General features: G+C 37.8%; 1 protein-coding gene across 26 annotated transcripts in view; it reads left to right on the forward strand.

Moving 5' to 3' along the window:
• FoxP (forkhead box transcription factor P) overlaps nt 1-16,585 on the forward strand; it is a 475,517-nt gene that overhangs the window by 417,487 nt on the left and 41,445 nt on the right. For all 26 annotated transcript variants that reach the window (XR_015536730.1, XR_015536732.1, XM_087354642.1 and 23 more), the window contains 2 exons: nt 14,172-14,597; nt 15,831-15,890. Coding sequence is in view for 24 of the 26 variants with exons in the window: in XM_087354642.1 (XP_087210768.1) it covers nt 14,172-14,597; nt 15,831-15,890 (486 nt within the window). In the remaining 2 variants the exon portion in view is untranslated. The remainder of the gene's footprint in view (nt 1-14,171; nt 14,598-15,830; nt 15,891-16,585) is intronic.

A 16,585-nucleotide genomic window follows, 5' to 3' on the forward strand; every position in this document is an offset into this window, starting at 1 on the left:
TGTTTAACAGTGAGAATTATACCAAACACATAAATACAAAATAAATTATTGATTCTGGACATTTAAGGGTTGAATTTAGTGGACATAGGAATTATCTCCGATATTTAAATTGTATTTATTTAGTGTTCTGTCTGACGACAGGTCCATATGAACAGGATCCTTCCATCCTTTTCTCGGACTGGGACCTGTTCATATACGTTCTTGGCAGATGATCCAGAAGTGGTTTGCCATTGCCTTCTTCTGTGTGTGAATGGAGTAAATGCTGGGATGCCACGGAGGAAAACTCCGTGTTGTCTAGACTACGGCCTTGCCCAACACAAGTTATAAATTCGGGCACCGCCGGGAATCGAACCCGAGACCCCAGGATTACGAGGCCAGCGTTCTAACCGCTAGACCACCTCATCTTATTATTTATTTAGTGTTCTGTCTGACGACAGGTCCATATGAACAGGATCCTTCCATCCTTTTCTCTTCTCGGACTGGGACCTGTTCATATACGTTCTTGGCAGATGATCCAGAAGTGGTTTGCCATTGCCTTCTTCTGTGTGTGAATGGAGTAATTGTTGGGATGCCACGGAGAAACCGGGGAAGCCCCCCGGAGGAAAACTCCGTGTTGCCTAGACCACGGCCTTGCCCAAAACAAGTTATAAATTCGGGCACCGCCGGGAATCGAACCCGAGACCCCCAGGATTACAAGGCCAGCGTTCTAACCGCTAGACCACCACGGTTAATTTTACTGCGATCAGAATTTACGCCGTTTATAAGGTATAATGTCAACAGGGGATCAATTTACGACGCGTAATTTCATAATTTTACCCATCTTGTTAAAGACTGGTTTTTTTTTATTCTAAATCGTGTTCAGGAATGAAATGGTCTATTTAAGAATGCGTTTGTGATCAGTGATCTAATTTATGAAGGGTTTTCAGGAACGCGTTGTTTACAAATGTGGAGACCGCCTGATTGTGGACACGTAATATTACGAATTATGGATGCTACGTATCTAAATATCACCACGTGGAGTAATCGAATCTTGTTTTTTTACTAAACGCGAAGACATTAAACATTGCTTGCATTATATAAATTTCATTAAACTTAAGATACAGTGGTGCTAGGACGGACAGGAGAGTTAAGAAAAGAGACTGAAATGGCATCCAAAATGCAGGCACTTGTAGATCCTAATTTCTGCTTGAAAAATTAGTTAATCTGGGGGACCGTCTCGCAGAACGTGAATTTAATCTTGACGTCGCCTGCCTGAGAACAAGTGGGTTGGAGCTGGATTCTGAATGAGATGGGATGGGAAGAAGGTTCTTGTAATTGCGTTAACAAGTTCATTGTGTCTCTCCCTGCATCCTACTTTTTCACCCACCGACAAAGACCGTGGACCATCTCGTCAGAGGTGAGAATCTTAAGACACTCTCTTAGAGATCAAAACTTCTGTCTTTGAGAATGCAGGAATGCAACAAAGTTTGTGTCTCTTTTAAATGAAGCAGGAATTGTGTTATTATATTTTTTGGTTTGTAGTTTATTTAATGAATAAAGCTACTACTAAACAGTAACTTTTAATTTTGTATTTATAGATTTCGTATGATTCTTACTGTAAACAGCGATTATTTCATTAATTAGAATTAACTATTTGATCTTTGTAATGGTGAAGAGATGTGTTTTCTTCGCGGTACGGGCTTAATCCTTATATGTTATTAGACGAATTTTGGCCTGGTTCCTGAAGGCAGTAGGCACCTCTGAAACGTCGGTAGACTTCTACCAGACTACACAACGCAACATCCCTTAAGACAGCCATCTTCGTATTATTATTATTATTTAGTGTTCTGTTTGAGGACAGGTCCATATGAAGAGGATCCTTCCATCCTTTTCTCGGACTGGGATCTGTTCATATACGTTCTTGGCAGATGATCCAGAAGTGGTTTGCCATTGCCTTCTTCTGTGTGTGAATGGAGTAATTGTTGGGATGCCACGCAGGAAAACTCCGTGTTGCCTAGACCACGGCCTTGCCCAACACAAGTTATAAATTCGGGCACCGCCGGGAATCGAACCCGAGACCCCAGGATTACAAGGCCAGCGTTCTGACCGCTAGACCACCGTGGTCATCCATCTTCGTATACGTCGCCGTTAGAACCTGAGATCTCACTCAGACCTTCCGTTTGCTGAATGCTTCTGGGGCACTCTTAGGGGACTTTGATGGTTTGTGGTGGTTAAACAGAGGATGGAGATTGCAGACGTACCTGGGAAGTTATCTCATTGTCAGGGACATCGCAGATTGGACTTTTTTTGAGTTTTAGCTTGCGTCATCTTTGCCTTCTGAAAATCAGACGTGAAGAATTTATGGACTGTGTTTTGTGTAGTGGTGGGGATCAGTCCCCTGCTATTGTACACAGCACATAAAGATTTCAGAGCGTGTTTTCCACAAACACGTCTCGCCGTCTTCTCGAAGCAGCGAAAGCTAAAGAACTGTATAATTCAGGGCAGCACTAATTGATACTAAATTATTAAGCCTAACAAAACAGCTCTCCCGGTATCAATGCTTGTTTGACCTCGTTTTCTGGAAACAACATTGGGGGTTGCGAAAAGGTTGAAGGGTGTGTGTGTGTGTGGGGGGAGGGAGGGGGAAAGACAACACAGCTCCAGAAGGAGTTGAAAAAACACTGTCGCTTGCAGAGTCTTGCAAGGGGCTTCCATCATAAACTTCATTAAGTTATATTTGATTTACGCAAGGAGAGAGAGAGAGAGAGAGAGAGAGATGTGGAATGTGCGACTCGGAATGTTTTTTATCTTATTTGACAAAGCCAGAAAACGGTGGGTGTCTTGCATAAATAGAATTTGGGTTACAAAAATTGGGATTGGTCTAAACGGGGGGAGGGGAGAAAGGAAAAGCTTTTTCTAGCTTATTATTTCTACTCAATAATTCCAGACACTTCCTTCGCTCTTGCAATGTAGTGATGATATCGCGAATACCAAACGCGGTTAAACGGTGAATATTAAAATGGAAGGAGAGGTCGAAGACTTTCAACCAACCAGCGTGTAGTAAGTACAGAAAATTAGCCTTCCTGCCAGCAAGGAGTTCTGAGATGTTTCTCCTTCATTCTACCCTCCTAAGACCCCCACCCCCCTCTCGTGTCATCTCTAAAGATACTGATCATGACCAGGTTACCAACCCTAAAAGCCCTAAATTCACAAACCAGCATATTACACGATTACCCGAATTATTTCCACGCTGTAAGCGTCAGGCTTGGTTGAGTTTGTGACTTCGTCGCAGTCTGCAGATACCGCGTAGCATTTGTTAATCTGGCGCCTCCACACTGCAGAAAGTTAAAAGTTAGGCACGTACGTACGTGTGTACGTAGCAACGCGTTCTCTCGATTCAACACACCCTCCCAGTTTCACGCCCCCTAACGAATTCATAGAATCTGCCTCACAGATCGACAATCAAGTGTCGACTGCTGGAAGCCTCCCCTCACCCCTTCTCAAAATACAGACTGTTTCGACAAAGAATTTAAGAAATTTATTGTCTTAGGCGCTTAACAGCCTCGTGAGGAATTACGGTAAACTTTTCTTCTTGAAAAGAGAAAGCCCTTTTGTTTTTGGTGAAAGTAGTTTTGGTTGGCAACTCGATCTGTCGGTGAAAATTTGCTCGTAAGATATTTTGATGCACATGGAAATAGTATTTATTATATATATATATATATATATATATATTTATTTATTTTGTACAGTCTATACACAAACGTTTGAAGTTTATTGGTGTTGTAAAAAATTATATAATATTAAAAACATTTTGTTGTGTAAAATATTAGCGCTCTTAATCGTAAATACGATTTTACATTATATTTTTTTAGCGCTTTTATTAAAACGACATGTTTCGACGGGTAATACCGTCGTCTTCAGGTTTTTATCAATTTAAAATATTTTAAAAACTATTAGATATTTAATGCAATATATTATAATGATTCGTAGTTCTGTTTGTAGCGTTCCATTTTCATGGTAAGTTGCTTATTGTAGTCAGACGTTATATTTATCTGTGGAATTAATGTTTAATTATTTTCTTGGAATGAGTATGAATTGACATAGGAAATAAATAAATAAATAATCGTATAAATATATATTAAAAATAGTAAACGAGGACAACACAACAAAATGTTTTAATATTATATAATTTTTACAACACCAATAAACTTCAAACGTTTGTGTATAGACTGTACAAAATAAATATATTTAATCAAACACAAACATGACGCATATAAGATACAAAAAGTATTTATTATGTGTGTGTTCGTATAACCTTTTCCACGGTATGGTGATTACGTGATTTTAGGTTTTATGGGCTAATGTTGTAATTTACCACGGATATTCTGTAATACAGCATAGTTAATATAATCTTGACGTAAGATTATATTTTACAATGTTTTACGTGAATTAATAATTATGTTATTTAATAACAAAAGAAAAGTAACGATATTAATTCTTTTGTTACAAAACATGGTGTAATTTTTTGTGAAGCCAGTACACTGAAACAAAAGACTGTTTACTCGTACGTGGTCTACTATGTACTTTTAATTATATAAGCAATGCAACGCAGCAAAACATATGCTCGTATCTTTCATAATGTAGGAAAGATTAAGTAATGATTTTAATTTTTGTATTCTGTTTTGTTACATTTATAAATAAAATGTGTTTTAATTTTGCATTAGTTCATATTTTCCCATCATTCTTGGTGGACATGTTTTTAGTATCATTATGGTGATTACTAGCGGTTAGAACGCTGGCCTTGTAATCCTGGGGTCTCGGGTTCGATTCCCGGCGGTGCCCGAATTTATAACTTGTGTTGGGCAAGGCCGTGGTCTAGGCAACACGGAGTTTTCCTCCGTGGCATCCCAACAATTACTCCATTCACACACAGAAGAAGGCAATGGCAAACCACTTCTGGATCATCTGCCAAGAACGTATATGAACAGGTCCCAGTCCGAGAAAAGGATGGAAGGATCCTGTTCATATGGACCTGACGTCAGACAGAACACTAAATAATAATAATAATAATAATAATGGTGATTAAATCAAAAAAGGTTGGTGTACGAGGACATGGGAGAGATGAGAAATTCATGCAGAATTTGAGTGGGAAACCCTGAAGGAAATAGAAAACTTGGGAGACTGAGGAATAGATCAGATGATAATATTAAAGTTGATTTTAAGTAAATAGAGAGTACAGATGTACTTGTCATTATACTTATAGTGTCTGGTTGTATCGAAGCGATGTTTTATTAAATATTCTTGATGATATTAAATGTTTATATGACTTGAAATTATTAAGGCAGGCCTATTCTGTGTTATCCCAGAAAATGATTTTACACGTTAGTATAGAAATGCATTTATCAAACTCTGTATTCCGTTAACAATAACTCTGTAGAACAGTCTTTAAAAAAGTCTCTTAAATTTTCAAAAGAAAATACAACCTCTACAGTTTATGGGACCCTAAATCTTGTAACAATTTTCGAAAGAGCCTATCGTTAACAAGTTTAGTCCATAAGGTAGTATATTTGCGTCATATTGTGAATTAGGTTAATATTTTAATATTTTCCGTCAAATCACAATTTTAATAAGATAATAAAATATAAAATATTTAAAATATCATTTCACGTTCCGCATCGAATGATCGATTTACAAATTGGAACGTCTCTTACGACATGCATAACATTGTAAAGGATTGTAATTCGAGTTTTAAAATTTACCAATCTAATTTATACCTGAGGACGGTTAAATATAACCGAAACATGTCGTAAGAGACGTTCCAATTTGTAAATCGATCATTCGATGCGGAACGTGAAATGATATTTTAAATATTTTATATTTTATTATCTTATTAAAAATTGTGATTTGACGGAAAATATTAAAATATTAAGTTTAGTCCAGTCTGGAGCTTTATATTCTGTTCGAAATTCGTTTTAATATTATCTTCCCTCTGCATCTGTTTCTAAAGCCATGCGTTCTGCATATTCGTTGATTTTATCACCGGAATATTCAGCGGTGAGTACAAATTATGTGGGTCGTGTCGTGTTCCCATCGTTCTCGTGACGTCAGCATCTCTACGCTGTGCTTTACACACGCGACTGTGTTTATCTGCTCAAGTGCCATTGTGTTTGCGTCTTCAAGGAGAGTGAGAGAGGGAATCCTGACAGGGAGGAAGCAGGACCTATTGTGAAGGAGACCTAATACGGAAACGATAAGTAACAGTAATCGGAGTCTCTCGGCTTCTGCACCCAGATGATGACGTCATGCATCGTCAGTCGAGTCTTGTTTTGGTTGGATTCAGGGACATTGTTACGCGTGTATTATCGCAATTTGGATCAATTACTGCATTGTTAAAGTTAGCAACACTTTGACGCGATAGTAAACGATTCAACTTGTGGAAGTCTGAATCTGCAACAGAGTTAGAAAATGTATTTCGAGTCGAGTAACTTCACAGGCTATACGATATACTGGTCTGATCAGACGCTGGTCCACTTCAGAATTGTATGATGTGAGGTCTTTCCCCGCTGCACGCCATGAAGCAGCTTTGGAGGAGAGGTTCCTCAAAATTTAGCGAACCGAATACCAGTGGTATTCAAACCTTTTTTGTTCGCGTACCCCCAGATATAATTTCTCTTTAACTTTGTACCCCAAAAAGTTGTTGGTGTATAATTCAAGTTATACGTAGTATATAATCTACATCTAAAATAAATTAAATAAATTACATTACTGATTATTCAGTGTTTATCGTAAAATAATATATTTTTTTTAAATTTCACGTACCCCCTAAGATGTCTTCGCGTACCCCCAGATATAATTTCTCTTCAACTTTGTACCCCCAAAGTTGTTGGTGTATAATTCAAGTTATACGTTGTATATAATCTACATCTAAAATAAATTAAATAAATTATATTACTAATTATTCGGTTTTTATCATAAAATAATATATATATTTTTTTAAATTTCACGTACCCCCTAAGATGTCTTCGCGTACCCCAGGTTGAATACCACTGCCTTATACAATTCAATTTTTAGTTTATTCATATTTTTGTATCACAGCCAAAACTTCTTGTATTAAAATTAAATTGTACCCGCGTTATTTGAAATTTTTTCGGTTTTAATTCATTCTTCGAGTGTTTTGTCAGGAGTTTCTGATGTTGAGATAAATTCATTTTAATGCCCTACTTGGAGGTGTGACTGAATTATGGCTGTGGTATTTTAGTTTAAAATATGCCTGTATGCGAGATACATAAATGAATCCCACGTACGTGACATGTTAATTAAAATTGTGGTTAGATAAAACCATTTTTGGTGTGTTTGTCATCACTGTTTTCATGTTGATTATAAAATACCTTTATTTTAAGAGAATGTATGGCTTTGTCTTGAAAACTTACCTTCTGGTCTGAACGCACTAAGTCGAGGGGTTTGGGAGGGAAGGGGAGAGAAACTTCTCTCCTCCGGTGACGAGGGGGCTCATCTCCGGCCATTGCACTAATTATAAAAGACTCCTTGCTGATAGGGTGAAAGGGTTTTGAGGGAAAAAATAATCTAAAGCAAAGTTATCGATAGGAAAATGAAAATATCCGATGACAAGGTGGCTTCATGTTCGAAGGAACTCTTCCTGTAGGTTGTTGGAAGTTTCTGTCCTTCCTGTACGCGAAATAGCGAACAACGAAGTGGCCACGTGGACGAATGACTGAAAATACATTTCCCCCCATTTATGTTGTGAGGTAAATTTTCGACTGATACTTTAATGTTGGTACTACCGAAGAATGAAAGTGGTGGATTGTTTTACGTATTTCTTTATTTTGAGTTTTAAGCTTCGATAAAAAAATGACAAACGAACGATGGAAAATTTTTAATCTTGGGTAAACGAAGATTTTAAGATTGCTGTCCTGTTCTTTGTAGCACCGTGTAGTCTGGTAGAAGTTTGCGATTAATACGATCACCCTGAGGACCTCTGAAACGTCGGTAAACTTCTGCCAGACAGCCATCTTCATGCTCGCCTCTAACTCTTATAATTTATCCGCTGATTTAAAAATATAAATTAATGCGTATTTATTTAAACAAATCCGCAAATAAATTGTTACCATTACCCCTTAAAATCCAGTGGTAATTATATGTACCGCCTACTTCAACAGTCAGTAACTCTTCATTTTATATTTATGGATTTAGTATGAGTCTCACTGTAAACAGCGATTATTTCATTAATCAGCGTTAACTATTTGATCTTTGTAATGGTGAAGAGATGTGTTTTCTTCGCGGTACGGACTGATTTATTAATACGTAGATGAACTTGGACTTCTGAGAGTTAAAGTAGCAACACCACACGCCTTCATAATTAAATTTTAAAAGCCTTTTGTGTTAATATGCCGTGTTATAAAATTTGTTTATATCCGAAAACTAATTCAGTCTAAGATAAGGCTTCATTCGGAAAGTCTGTCTTGCGTGCAATGCGACGTTCTTCAGACTTCTCGACTTACAAAGTGTACCAACACTCTGACGTTGAATTCAATAAAGACAGGGTAAGATTAAATCTCTTTTCCAGAACTTTTTTTCCTTGTGACCTTTTTTTTTTTTAAATTAAGCTGTGAAATGAGAAACCAAGTTGGAAGGTGGAAACTTTTTAGGCGTAATCTCAATTAGCCCCAATCCTATCCAGTGGCTACTGTCATATACTTTTCGGTACGCCCTTCACTGACGACTGTTAAGAGTGTGGTAAAGTCTACTCCTGCCGTCATCAAAAAAGGGTTATCTGTTAACAGGCGACAGCGATACGCGATGGTTTGTAGGTGGGAAAACCAGCGTATTTCCTCTTAACGGTAACCACCCTGGTCCATGTCCAGTGTAGGATTTTCCCGCTGATGGATGGGGAGAAGATGAGAGGGATGTTCATCCTCCATCCTGAACGACCAACATCTGCTATTAAATATTTAGAGATCCTCCACAGCACACACGTTAAAAAAAAAACAGTCTATGCGCCACAATATGCGAAATCTACTTGCTCAATTATTCCACGAATTATTTACCTATTTTCATTGTCCTGTGGCCGGGAGACATTTTCAAAAATTCAAAGCACGAAAGAATCGATTGCCAGCCAACGAAAATCGCGGGAACTGAATCGCAGATTGGGAGAGATGGAAAAAAAAAACAGACGAATATATAACACGCGCATTTCAATGAGACAGAATGATACCGTGAATTTCAAGTTTCCTTGTTGCCATAGAGACGTTTCTTCGTCAATTTCTGACAGAAAGGGTTAATTCTAAATCCCGTATTTTAATATTTTAGTATAAAAGTGAGAATATCTTGTATTGTATTCTACGGTTATGTTTAAATAGTAGATTTATGATTGTGTTTATGAAAATATGTGTGATAATTACTGATTCTTTTATAACAGTATCATGTTTCAAGTCAAACTTAGAACGTTCTGTGTATGAAAAGTACTTCAACAGATGGATTTTCCTTCCTTCTTCAGGTGAAATGTATGTGGTAAGAGGACAGGGCCCTGGTAGAGATAGCTTTAGAGCAGATACAGGTCTAAGATTGTTTAGTTTCAATAAAACAAGAGATTTCTTAAAGGAAGCATTGTACTTTTGAAGGCATGTAGTTGAAATACCTTCAGACTGAATTCAGTATCTCGTCCTGTGCCTTAATATCTGCGTTGTTCTGATATTGATCTTTGAACGTCTCTCACCCTACGGCTACCCCCAATAGCATCACTGAATGATTGGTTATCGTCAAGGAAAACAGGGAACCAGCACTTTCAACCCCCTGTGCCACATATTAGACTTGCTATTAGCCACATGTTCACTCCCTGTCCCCCTGTCGTAGGGAAATATAAAAAAAAGTTGAAATTTAATCTCATACGTGCGTCAAACGTGGGCCTATTATATGAATGTGCTACGTGTGGAGTAATCGCCAGTTTTTGCGCCCTTGTATGCAGTAACGTAACTGTGTCCTGTTTCGTACTAAATGTGGAAAGGTAGATTAATTTCCCGAAATGAAACTCTTTACATGATATTTTACGTTTTCAAGGCGGTGAGTCCGAAGATGGCTGTCGTCTTGGTTGTAACGTCGTGTAATCTTCTAGAAGTTTATAGATGTTTCGGAGATATTTGTTGCCGCCATCATCAGGGAGATTGCATTATAAACTACTATCGTTTTCGTCCTTATCATAATTAATTTACGATTTATATAATAACCAGCAGCGTTCAGGAGGAATTTAAGACGGGTACTATAAAATTATATCATGGTATGTTTTTTTTAAATAGCACAGATCCAGGGTATAGGAATTTTGGGTGTTAAATGAAATAAAAATGTGACGTGGAAGAAGTTTGCTTATTCATGGATGGATGGTACCCACATCGTGATTATTTAGTCTGTGTGGAAGAGGTAAATTTAACTGAGAAAATCTTACACGTGGTCTCCCACTTGGGTGTAGAAGGGAAATTAATATTAAATGTAATCTAATATAAATAGGTTAAGACGATGAGATTTGAAGTGGTCTGGATATAATGAGGTCCAATTGTTTTTACCTTTTGTAAAAACGATGGTAATGAACCTACGATTTCTGGTATCGCCACTTTTCGTGCAAGCCTTTTTAAACATAAATACGAAATTTGAAGCTATAGAATCTTGAAACAGATATTTGGGCTTGACGTCAGGTTTTAAACGTTTCGAAGCATTTCTGTAAGTCTACAGCATCTTAATTTTTCTTTACAAGTGATGACAACCCTCTTTCAACACGTTTTAAAGAAGACGGATAATCTTGTGAACTCCGATTTGTTTCGTGGTGTAACGTGAGAGGAAGTAGTTGTCACTGAAAAAGAAAGGAAAACTTTGCCGAGTGAAATCTCTTGACGTGTTCCAACAAGACAGCGGGTGGATCGGATAATCCATGTCGGAATTTTTGCAATACCTTGGGGCAAATCTTGAAGAAACTCACGAAAACAGATTTCAGAGCACTTAGACGGAAGTGAGTTGTGTTGTATATGTTCTTAGCAGAGTTAAAGATGGAAATCAGATCAATTATCAGACTCTTAGAATAACAAAATGGTCTACTTCTGCTGGTAGCCACAGACGCCTCTGCCGAGAATCGTCCATTCTCAAGCCCTTCACTTATAACACAAAAAATTGTTTTTTATCATCCCTTTAAAACGTTCCCCAGTACGAGTTACATACTACGGTACAATATTTCATCGGAAGAAGGCCAGCCCTTGTGTAATAGACTCTCTCGACTTCTCCTGTGGCACTAGAGTCAAGGTCACCCTGGTTGCTAGGCCGATGATCACGCCAGGTGCGCAGAAGCTGGTGTTCATTACTTTGCGTCGAAATCGTTTGCTGATCTTCGTGAAGCATTTGGCTACGTTTATCCTGATAATGTACCAAATAAGACAATAACGTATCGAGTGATAACATCGTTTAGGAACACAGTACGTTTCTGTTTGTGACAAGCGTTTATCGAGCGACACGACAGGTGAAATTGTACGACCGTATCGATTTGAAGTAGTGAATTAGCTGCAACTATGGTATAAGGCTGTAAAAATTAAATATTGCCTTTGGTTTCGTCTCTTTTGTGAGTGATTTACGGTTGCGTTTTAAATGGAACACCCTGTATTTGGTCTCACTTTTATCAAGAAGAACCAATGTGTGATTAAATTGTACGCGGCGGATATATATAGATATACATATGGGCTGTCGACGTAAGGGATCGACTCTCCAGCCTTTTATAAACCAGTGTTGTACGATCCCCTCCGCCCCCCCCCCCCCCCAGATTCAAAGCGCTATTTCGTCTCTGGACAGACGGACGGAGAGACATGTCGTAGTTAATAGGTTCGTTTCTCTTCTGTATAAATGTAGGTAAAAAAAATGGATCGCGTTGACGAATAATTGATTCGACAAAACTGTGAAATTTCGGGTTGCAATTTCAGGTGACTGAGCCCTGGTCGTCCCCACAACATTCTGACATTGCTCGCCAACATATACCAGTCCGTGATGCAGCTCGTAAAATATAGATTTTTTTGTGAATAAGAAAATTTTCTTCTATGCTATGTTTTCATGTAGTGTGGTGAGATATCTTGTATGTGCGTATTTATGCATTCATGTATGTTTGTACCAATGGGAAATCCTGGTTTAGAAGTCAGATCTTGGGTAAGTACAGCAGTAAATATATTAAAATAAAATTATTTTAATTTTAATTTTGTTAATTTAAAAATTCGGAATTGTAGACTGTCTTAACAAAGTAATTACTCTTAGATGATAATCGAAATGTCACGTAACGCATATTAAAATACTTAATGATGGTTGAAATTCAATAAAATTGAATTATATTAATAAACACACAATATCGCTGTGAATATACAAAAGCTCTCGCCAGGTAGCGTCATGGTATAAGCTGCTCGCGGCCAGATCGTCAGTTGTCTTTTAACGGTCGAAGTGCAAAGATGTCTTTTTCACAGATGCAACGAGTGTTCGTTGTCGAACATAACCTCACTCACATCTCGTTCTTAACTTGACAGAATGAGTTTAGAGATACATTTCTCGATTCTCGATACTGAACAAATCGACATTGTCTCGTCTGGTGAACCGATTTCGTGACGTAGAAAAACTTTACCGGGTTAAAAGAAACATCGAGTTAATTCATCGCTTATCCTGGTGGACATTACCAACACTTAATATAACACTGTTTTTCTTTTGTTTTTTATTTCAAGGTTATTTACGGTTTTGACAGATAAAACGTGGGTCAAGAATTGACTTTTTGATTGTTTTACCTACATAAGCGATATAAAACCACTGTATATGAATTGTAACACTATATATTATAATGAATCACAGAAGTTTCTAGCTTTTCATAGCTGAAATGTCACGAGATTCACTCATTTTCTACGTAATATCAATACGCTTTTGTTAGAAAGAGCATGTCTAGATTGAACCCAGTGTACCTGCCTTCAAGAGAGTTGAAGCAGGAATCAATTTTCTATCAAGAGACTTAAAAACCATATAAAGGGCACGGATTTTCTGTGGTCCTTTTCAAGAATGAAATGATGTTAAGTGGTGTTTTCACAGGGACTTTATATATTACAGCGAACTTTCAGTAGAATACGTGGCTTTTATTCTGCAAGACGGTCTTGTTGACAAGTTGGATTTTGCTTCTTATAAAGAACCCACCCTCACTTTTAAGTCTTCTCTGTGATTGCGGATATATTCTGAGATGAATCGCTAAATTGCTGTTGGTACAGTTTAACTCTTTTTTGGAATTTGCGAGTTCATAACTATGGTGACCTTGTTACTTAATGGAAATCAAGGACACTCTGCTTCCAGGAGAATTAGTGACGTCGTTGAGAAAAATGAATAGTAACTAACTAACTAACTAACTAACTAGGCCTGCATTTAGTGGACTATAAATTAACATGATTCTAGCCGTAGTAAATGAATATTTAGGCTCTTTTTTCGTAGCAGTGATATTTTAAAATGAACTATTGCATCTATGATAGTTAAATATGGCTATCGATTTTAGGTTACAGCTTGTTTGTTGTTACTGATAATTATAATTATGGCGATCGTATGAAATTTTGTTAACAATTTACTGTTATTTTATGTGTACTAGTGGATAACGTGTACCACGGTGGTCTAGCGATTAAAACGCTGGTCTCGTAATCCTGGGGGTCTCAGGTTCGATTCCCGGCGGTGCCCGAATTTATAACTTGTGTTGGGCAAGGCCGTGGTCTAGGCAACACGGAGTTTTCCTCCGTGGCATCCCAACAATTACTCCATTCACACACAGAAGAAGGCAATGGCAAACCACTTCTGGATCATCTGCCAAGAACGTATATGAACAGGTCCCAGTCCGAGAAAAGGATGGAAGGATCCTGTTCATATGGACCTGTCCTCAGACAGAACACTAAATAAATAAAAGTGAATAACATTATAAGAAAGAGACAATGAATTTGTAGGCTGAATAACTGAATTACATTCGGGAGGTGACCTACTATAATACGTGGTTTTCTTAAGTAATTTCAGAAAGATATTAAATAGACCACGACCGCTTCCTGTACTTTTGACGCAGATTCGTGAAATTAAACAAGAAACAGTAAACATCACTCGTCTGTTTTGTTGTTAATGGCGAAATGTGATTTGTTTTTTTTGTTTTTTAGGCCTCGTCTTTAGTCAAAGCCCTGAAACACCATCAACAACGGGACCGGGAGAGAGATAGGGAACGCGACGTCGTGGACTCGGTGGGCAATGGGAAGGGAAGCCCGGGTCCAGCGCAGGTTCCCGCAAGCAGCAAGTCTACCGCGGCAACGCAGCCTCCAGGACAAACGACGACCTCGAATCAGCCGTCTCAACCCGCGGCCCAACAACAACAACAACAACCCCCTCAGACGTCACAAGCCACACCACATCAGCAGCAGCCGCCCCCTTCCACCCCCCACCAACAGCAGATGATGATGTCCCCTGCCTCAGGGCTTCAGCAGATGCAACAGCTGTTACAACAGCAGATTCTTAGTCCAACTCAGCTGCAGTCCCTCATGCAACAACACACGCTGTTTCTCCAACAGCAGCATCACCACCACCAGCCGGTTAGTACGTGTTAACACCCATAGTATCGGCTAACACTGGATGTTAGGGTTTCGGAAAACATTCGTCGACTCCTCGTACCGACTCAGTCAAAAGTCGTTCTGAAAACCTGAAATCGTCTGTACGAATCTCACAATAAAAGTGTAGAATTTCGCAGAATTTGAGTGAGGTTTTCACGACGTTGAGTCTGAAGACGGCTGTCTTCTGGGTTGTTGCGCCGTGTAGAAGTTTACCGACGTTTCAGAGTTCCTTGCTGCCTCCATCATGAGGCCTAAGAGTTACTCAGAAGACAGCCATCTTTATCCCTGATTTTATCAGTCATATTTGATGAATATAAAGTATTATTATCATCGTCAATAAGATGTGGGAAATTCTCCAGACGTTTTGTGTAGGTCTTTACAAGTTCGTTCACCCGTTACTAAGCTTTGTTTACGTTATGAAAGCACAATTTTAAGGAGACAATAAAAAACGCAGACTTAACCTAAAAGAATTGTTTCTGTAAACAAGACTGTTCTCCGTCAACAACGATGGCCCCGTTTTTCTCCTTATGATTTTCAACTTTCGTGTCTGAACAAGGTCTGCCTTACATTTTAATTAAAGCATTGGATTTTTTTAGCCAATAAGAGTAAATGTGATTTTAATTGAAACTTTTTATATAACTGGATTAATGCCGTATTGATGGTCCCAAATGTTACGAAGTAAGGTTAGGTTATCATTTTCGTTTTAAGAATAACACCAATCTTCAAGGAAATGTAGATTTAAAGAAAATTCCACGTGATACTGTTTGGATCATATATCACGATTATACCTGGAGATTGGTATAGATAACAAATTCTAATGTTTAGTTTAATGTACTTGTTTTTATTATTTATTGAATTTATGTTAGAACTTTGAAGCCGCTAAAGGATTTGCAGAGTTTACGTCAGATACTAGGCGTCGTCTTGGCTATAGCGTGTCGTCTGATAGAATTTTACAGACGTTTCAGAGGTCATTGCTGCGTTATCGCTCTCATAATGGAGGAAGCATATGTCTGTAGAGTTAATGAGGCTATATTATAATAATTCTTTTTAAGATTTTTATCGTCAAAATTATTTTGTTTTTTTAAGTGCATAAGTTTGTAACATTGTCCAACAGTCTACGAGTAATAATGTTCTGTTTTGTTTGTATGACTGTTTACGTCCAAATATGGTACTAAAAATGTGTGTTGTGTTCAGTCTGAACCTTTATTCTTACAGGACACTGCAAGTGATATTCCTGCCAATGACAGATTTGGGTACCTTACGCTAAAATCAGTGGTGAGTTACAGATTTTGATCTACTAATGTGAAATTATAAAATAGTTAGGTTATGTACGGTTTGAGGTTGTGACAGCGGTGAGACCGAAGATGGCCGCTGTGTTCTGGGTTATAGCGCTGTAGTCTGGTAGAAGTTTACGAACTTTTCGGAGGGCGTTGCTGTTCTGTTATCATGGCGATCGCCCAGAAGACTGACATTTTAGGTTATGTTTCCCAAAGCATCTAAACGTAACGTATAATAGTTTACGTCTGTAAATTTATAAGTTTGTTTTATTTTAAATGATGAAATTTCGTTAAAACTGTATGTAGTCCCGTGTAATTTACATCAGATTTCTTTTTGTAACTAAGTTTTGAATTTTATTGTCATGTTACAAATGTACATTTGTGTTTTGTTTGTAATGTTGTCAATTCGCTAGACACTGAAGAAAAGATTTAGTGGTATTTTCTTATAACTTTTTATCTGTATCTTATTTAAGTTTTGTAGAGTCCATAGGCCTTGCTGTTAAAACATTTTAAAATACTTAATAATGTAATATTTTATACAGATTTTTGTTTGTTTTAAAATTCTCTTAACATCGTATAGTGGAAACATCCTTTTTTATTCGTGGATTTTAGGCATACTTGTCAAAACAGGACGATTTAAAAATTGTTATGGTTGGATTGGAGGTAAATTCCAGTTGTTTCAGTCTGAACGTT

The sequence above is a fragment of the Zootermopsis nevadensis genome, unplaced genomic scaffold, assembly GCF_977971745.1.
Source record: "Zootermopsis nevadensis isolate Lab colony 2312 unplaced genomic scaffold, Znev_1.0 Znev_ptg000023l, whole genome shotgun sequence".
Classification (NCBI taxonomy): Eukaryota; Metazoa; Arthropoda; class Insecta; order Blattodea; family Termopsidae; genus Zootermopsis; species Zootermopsis nevadensis.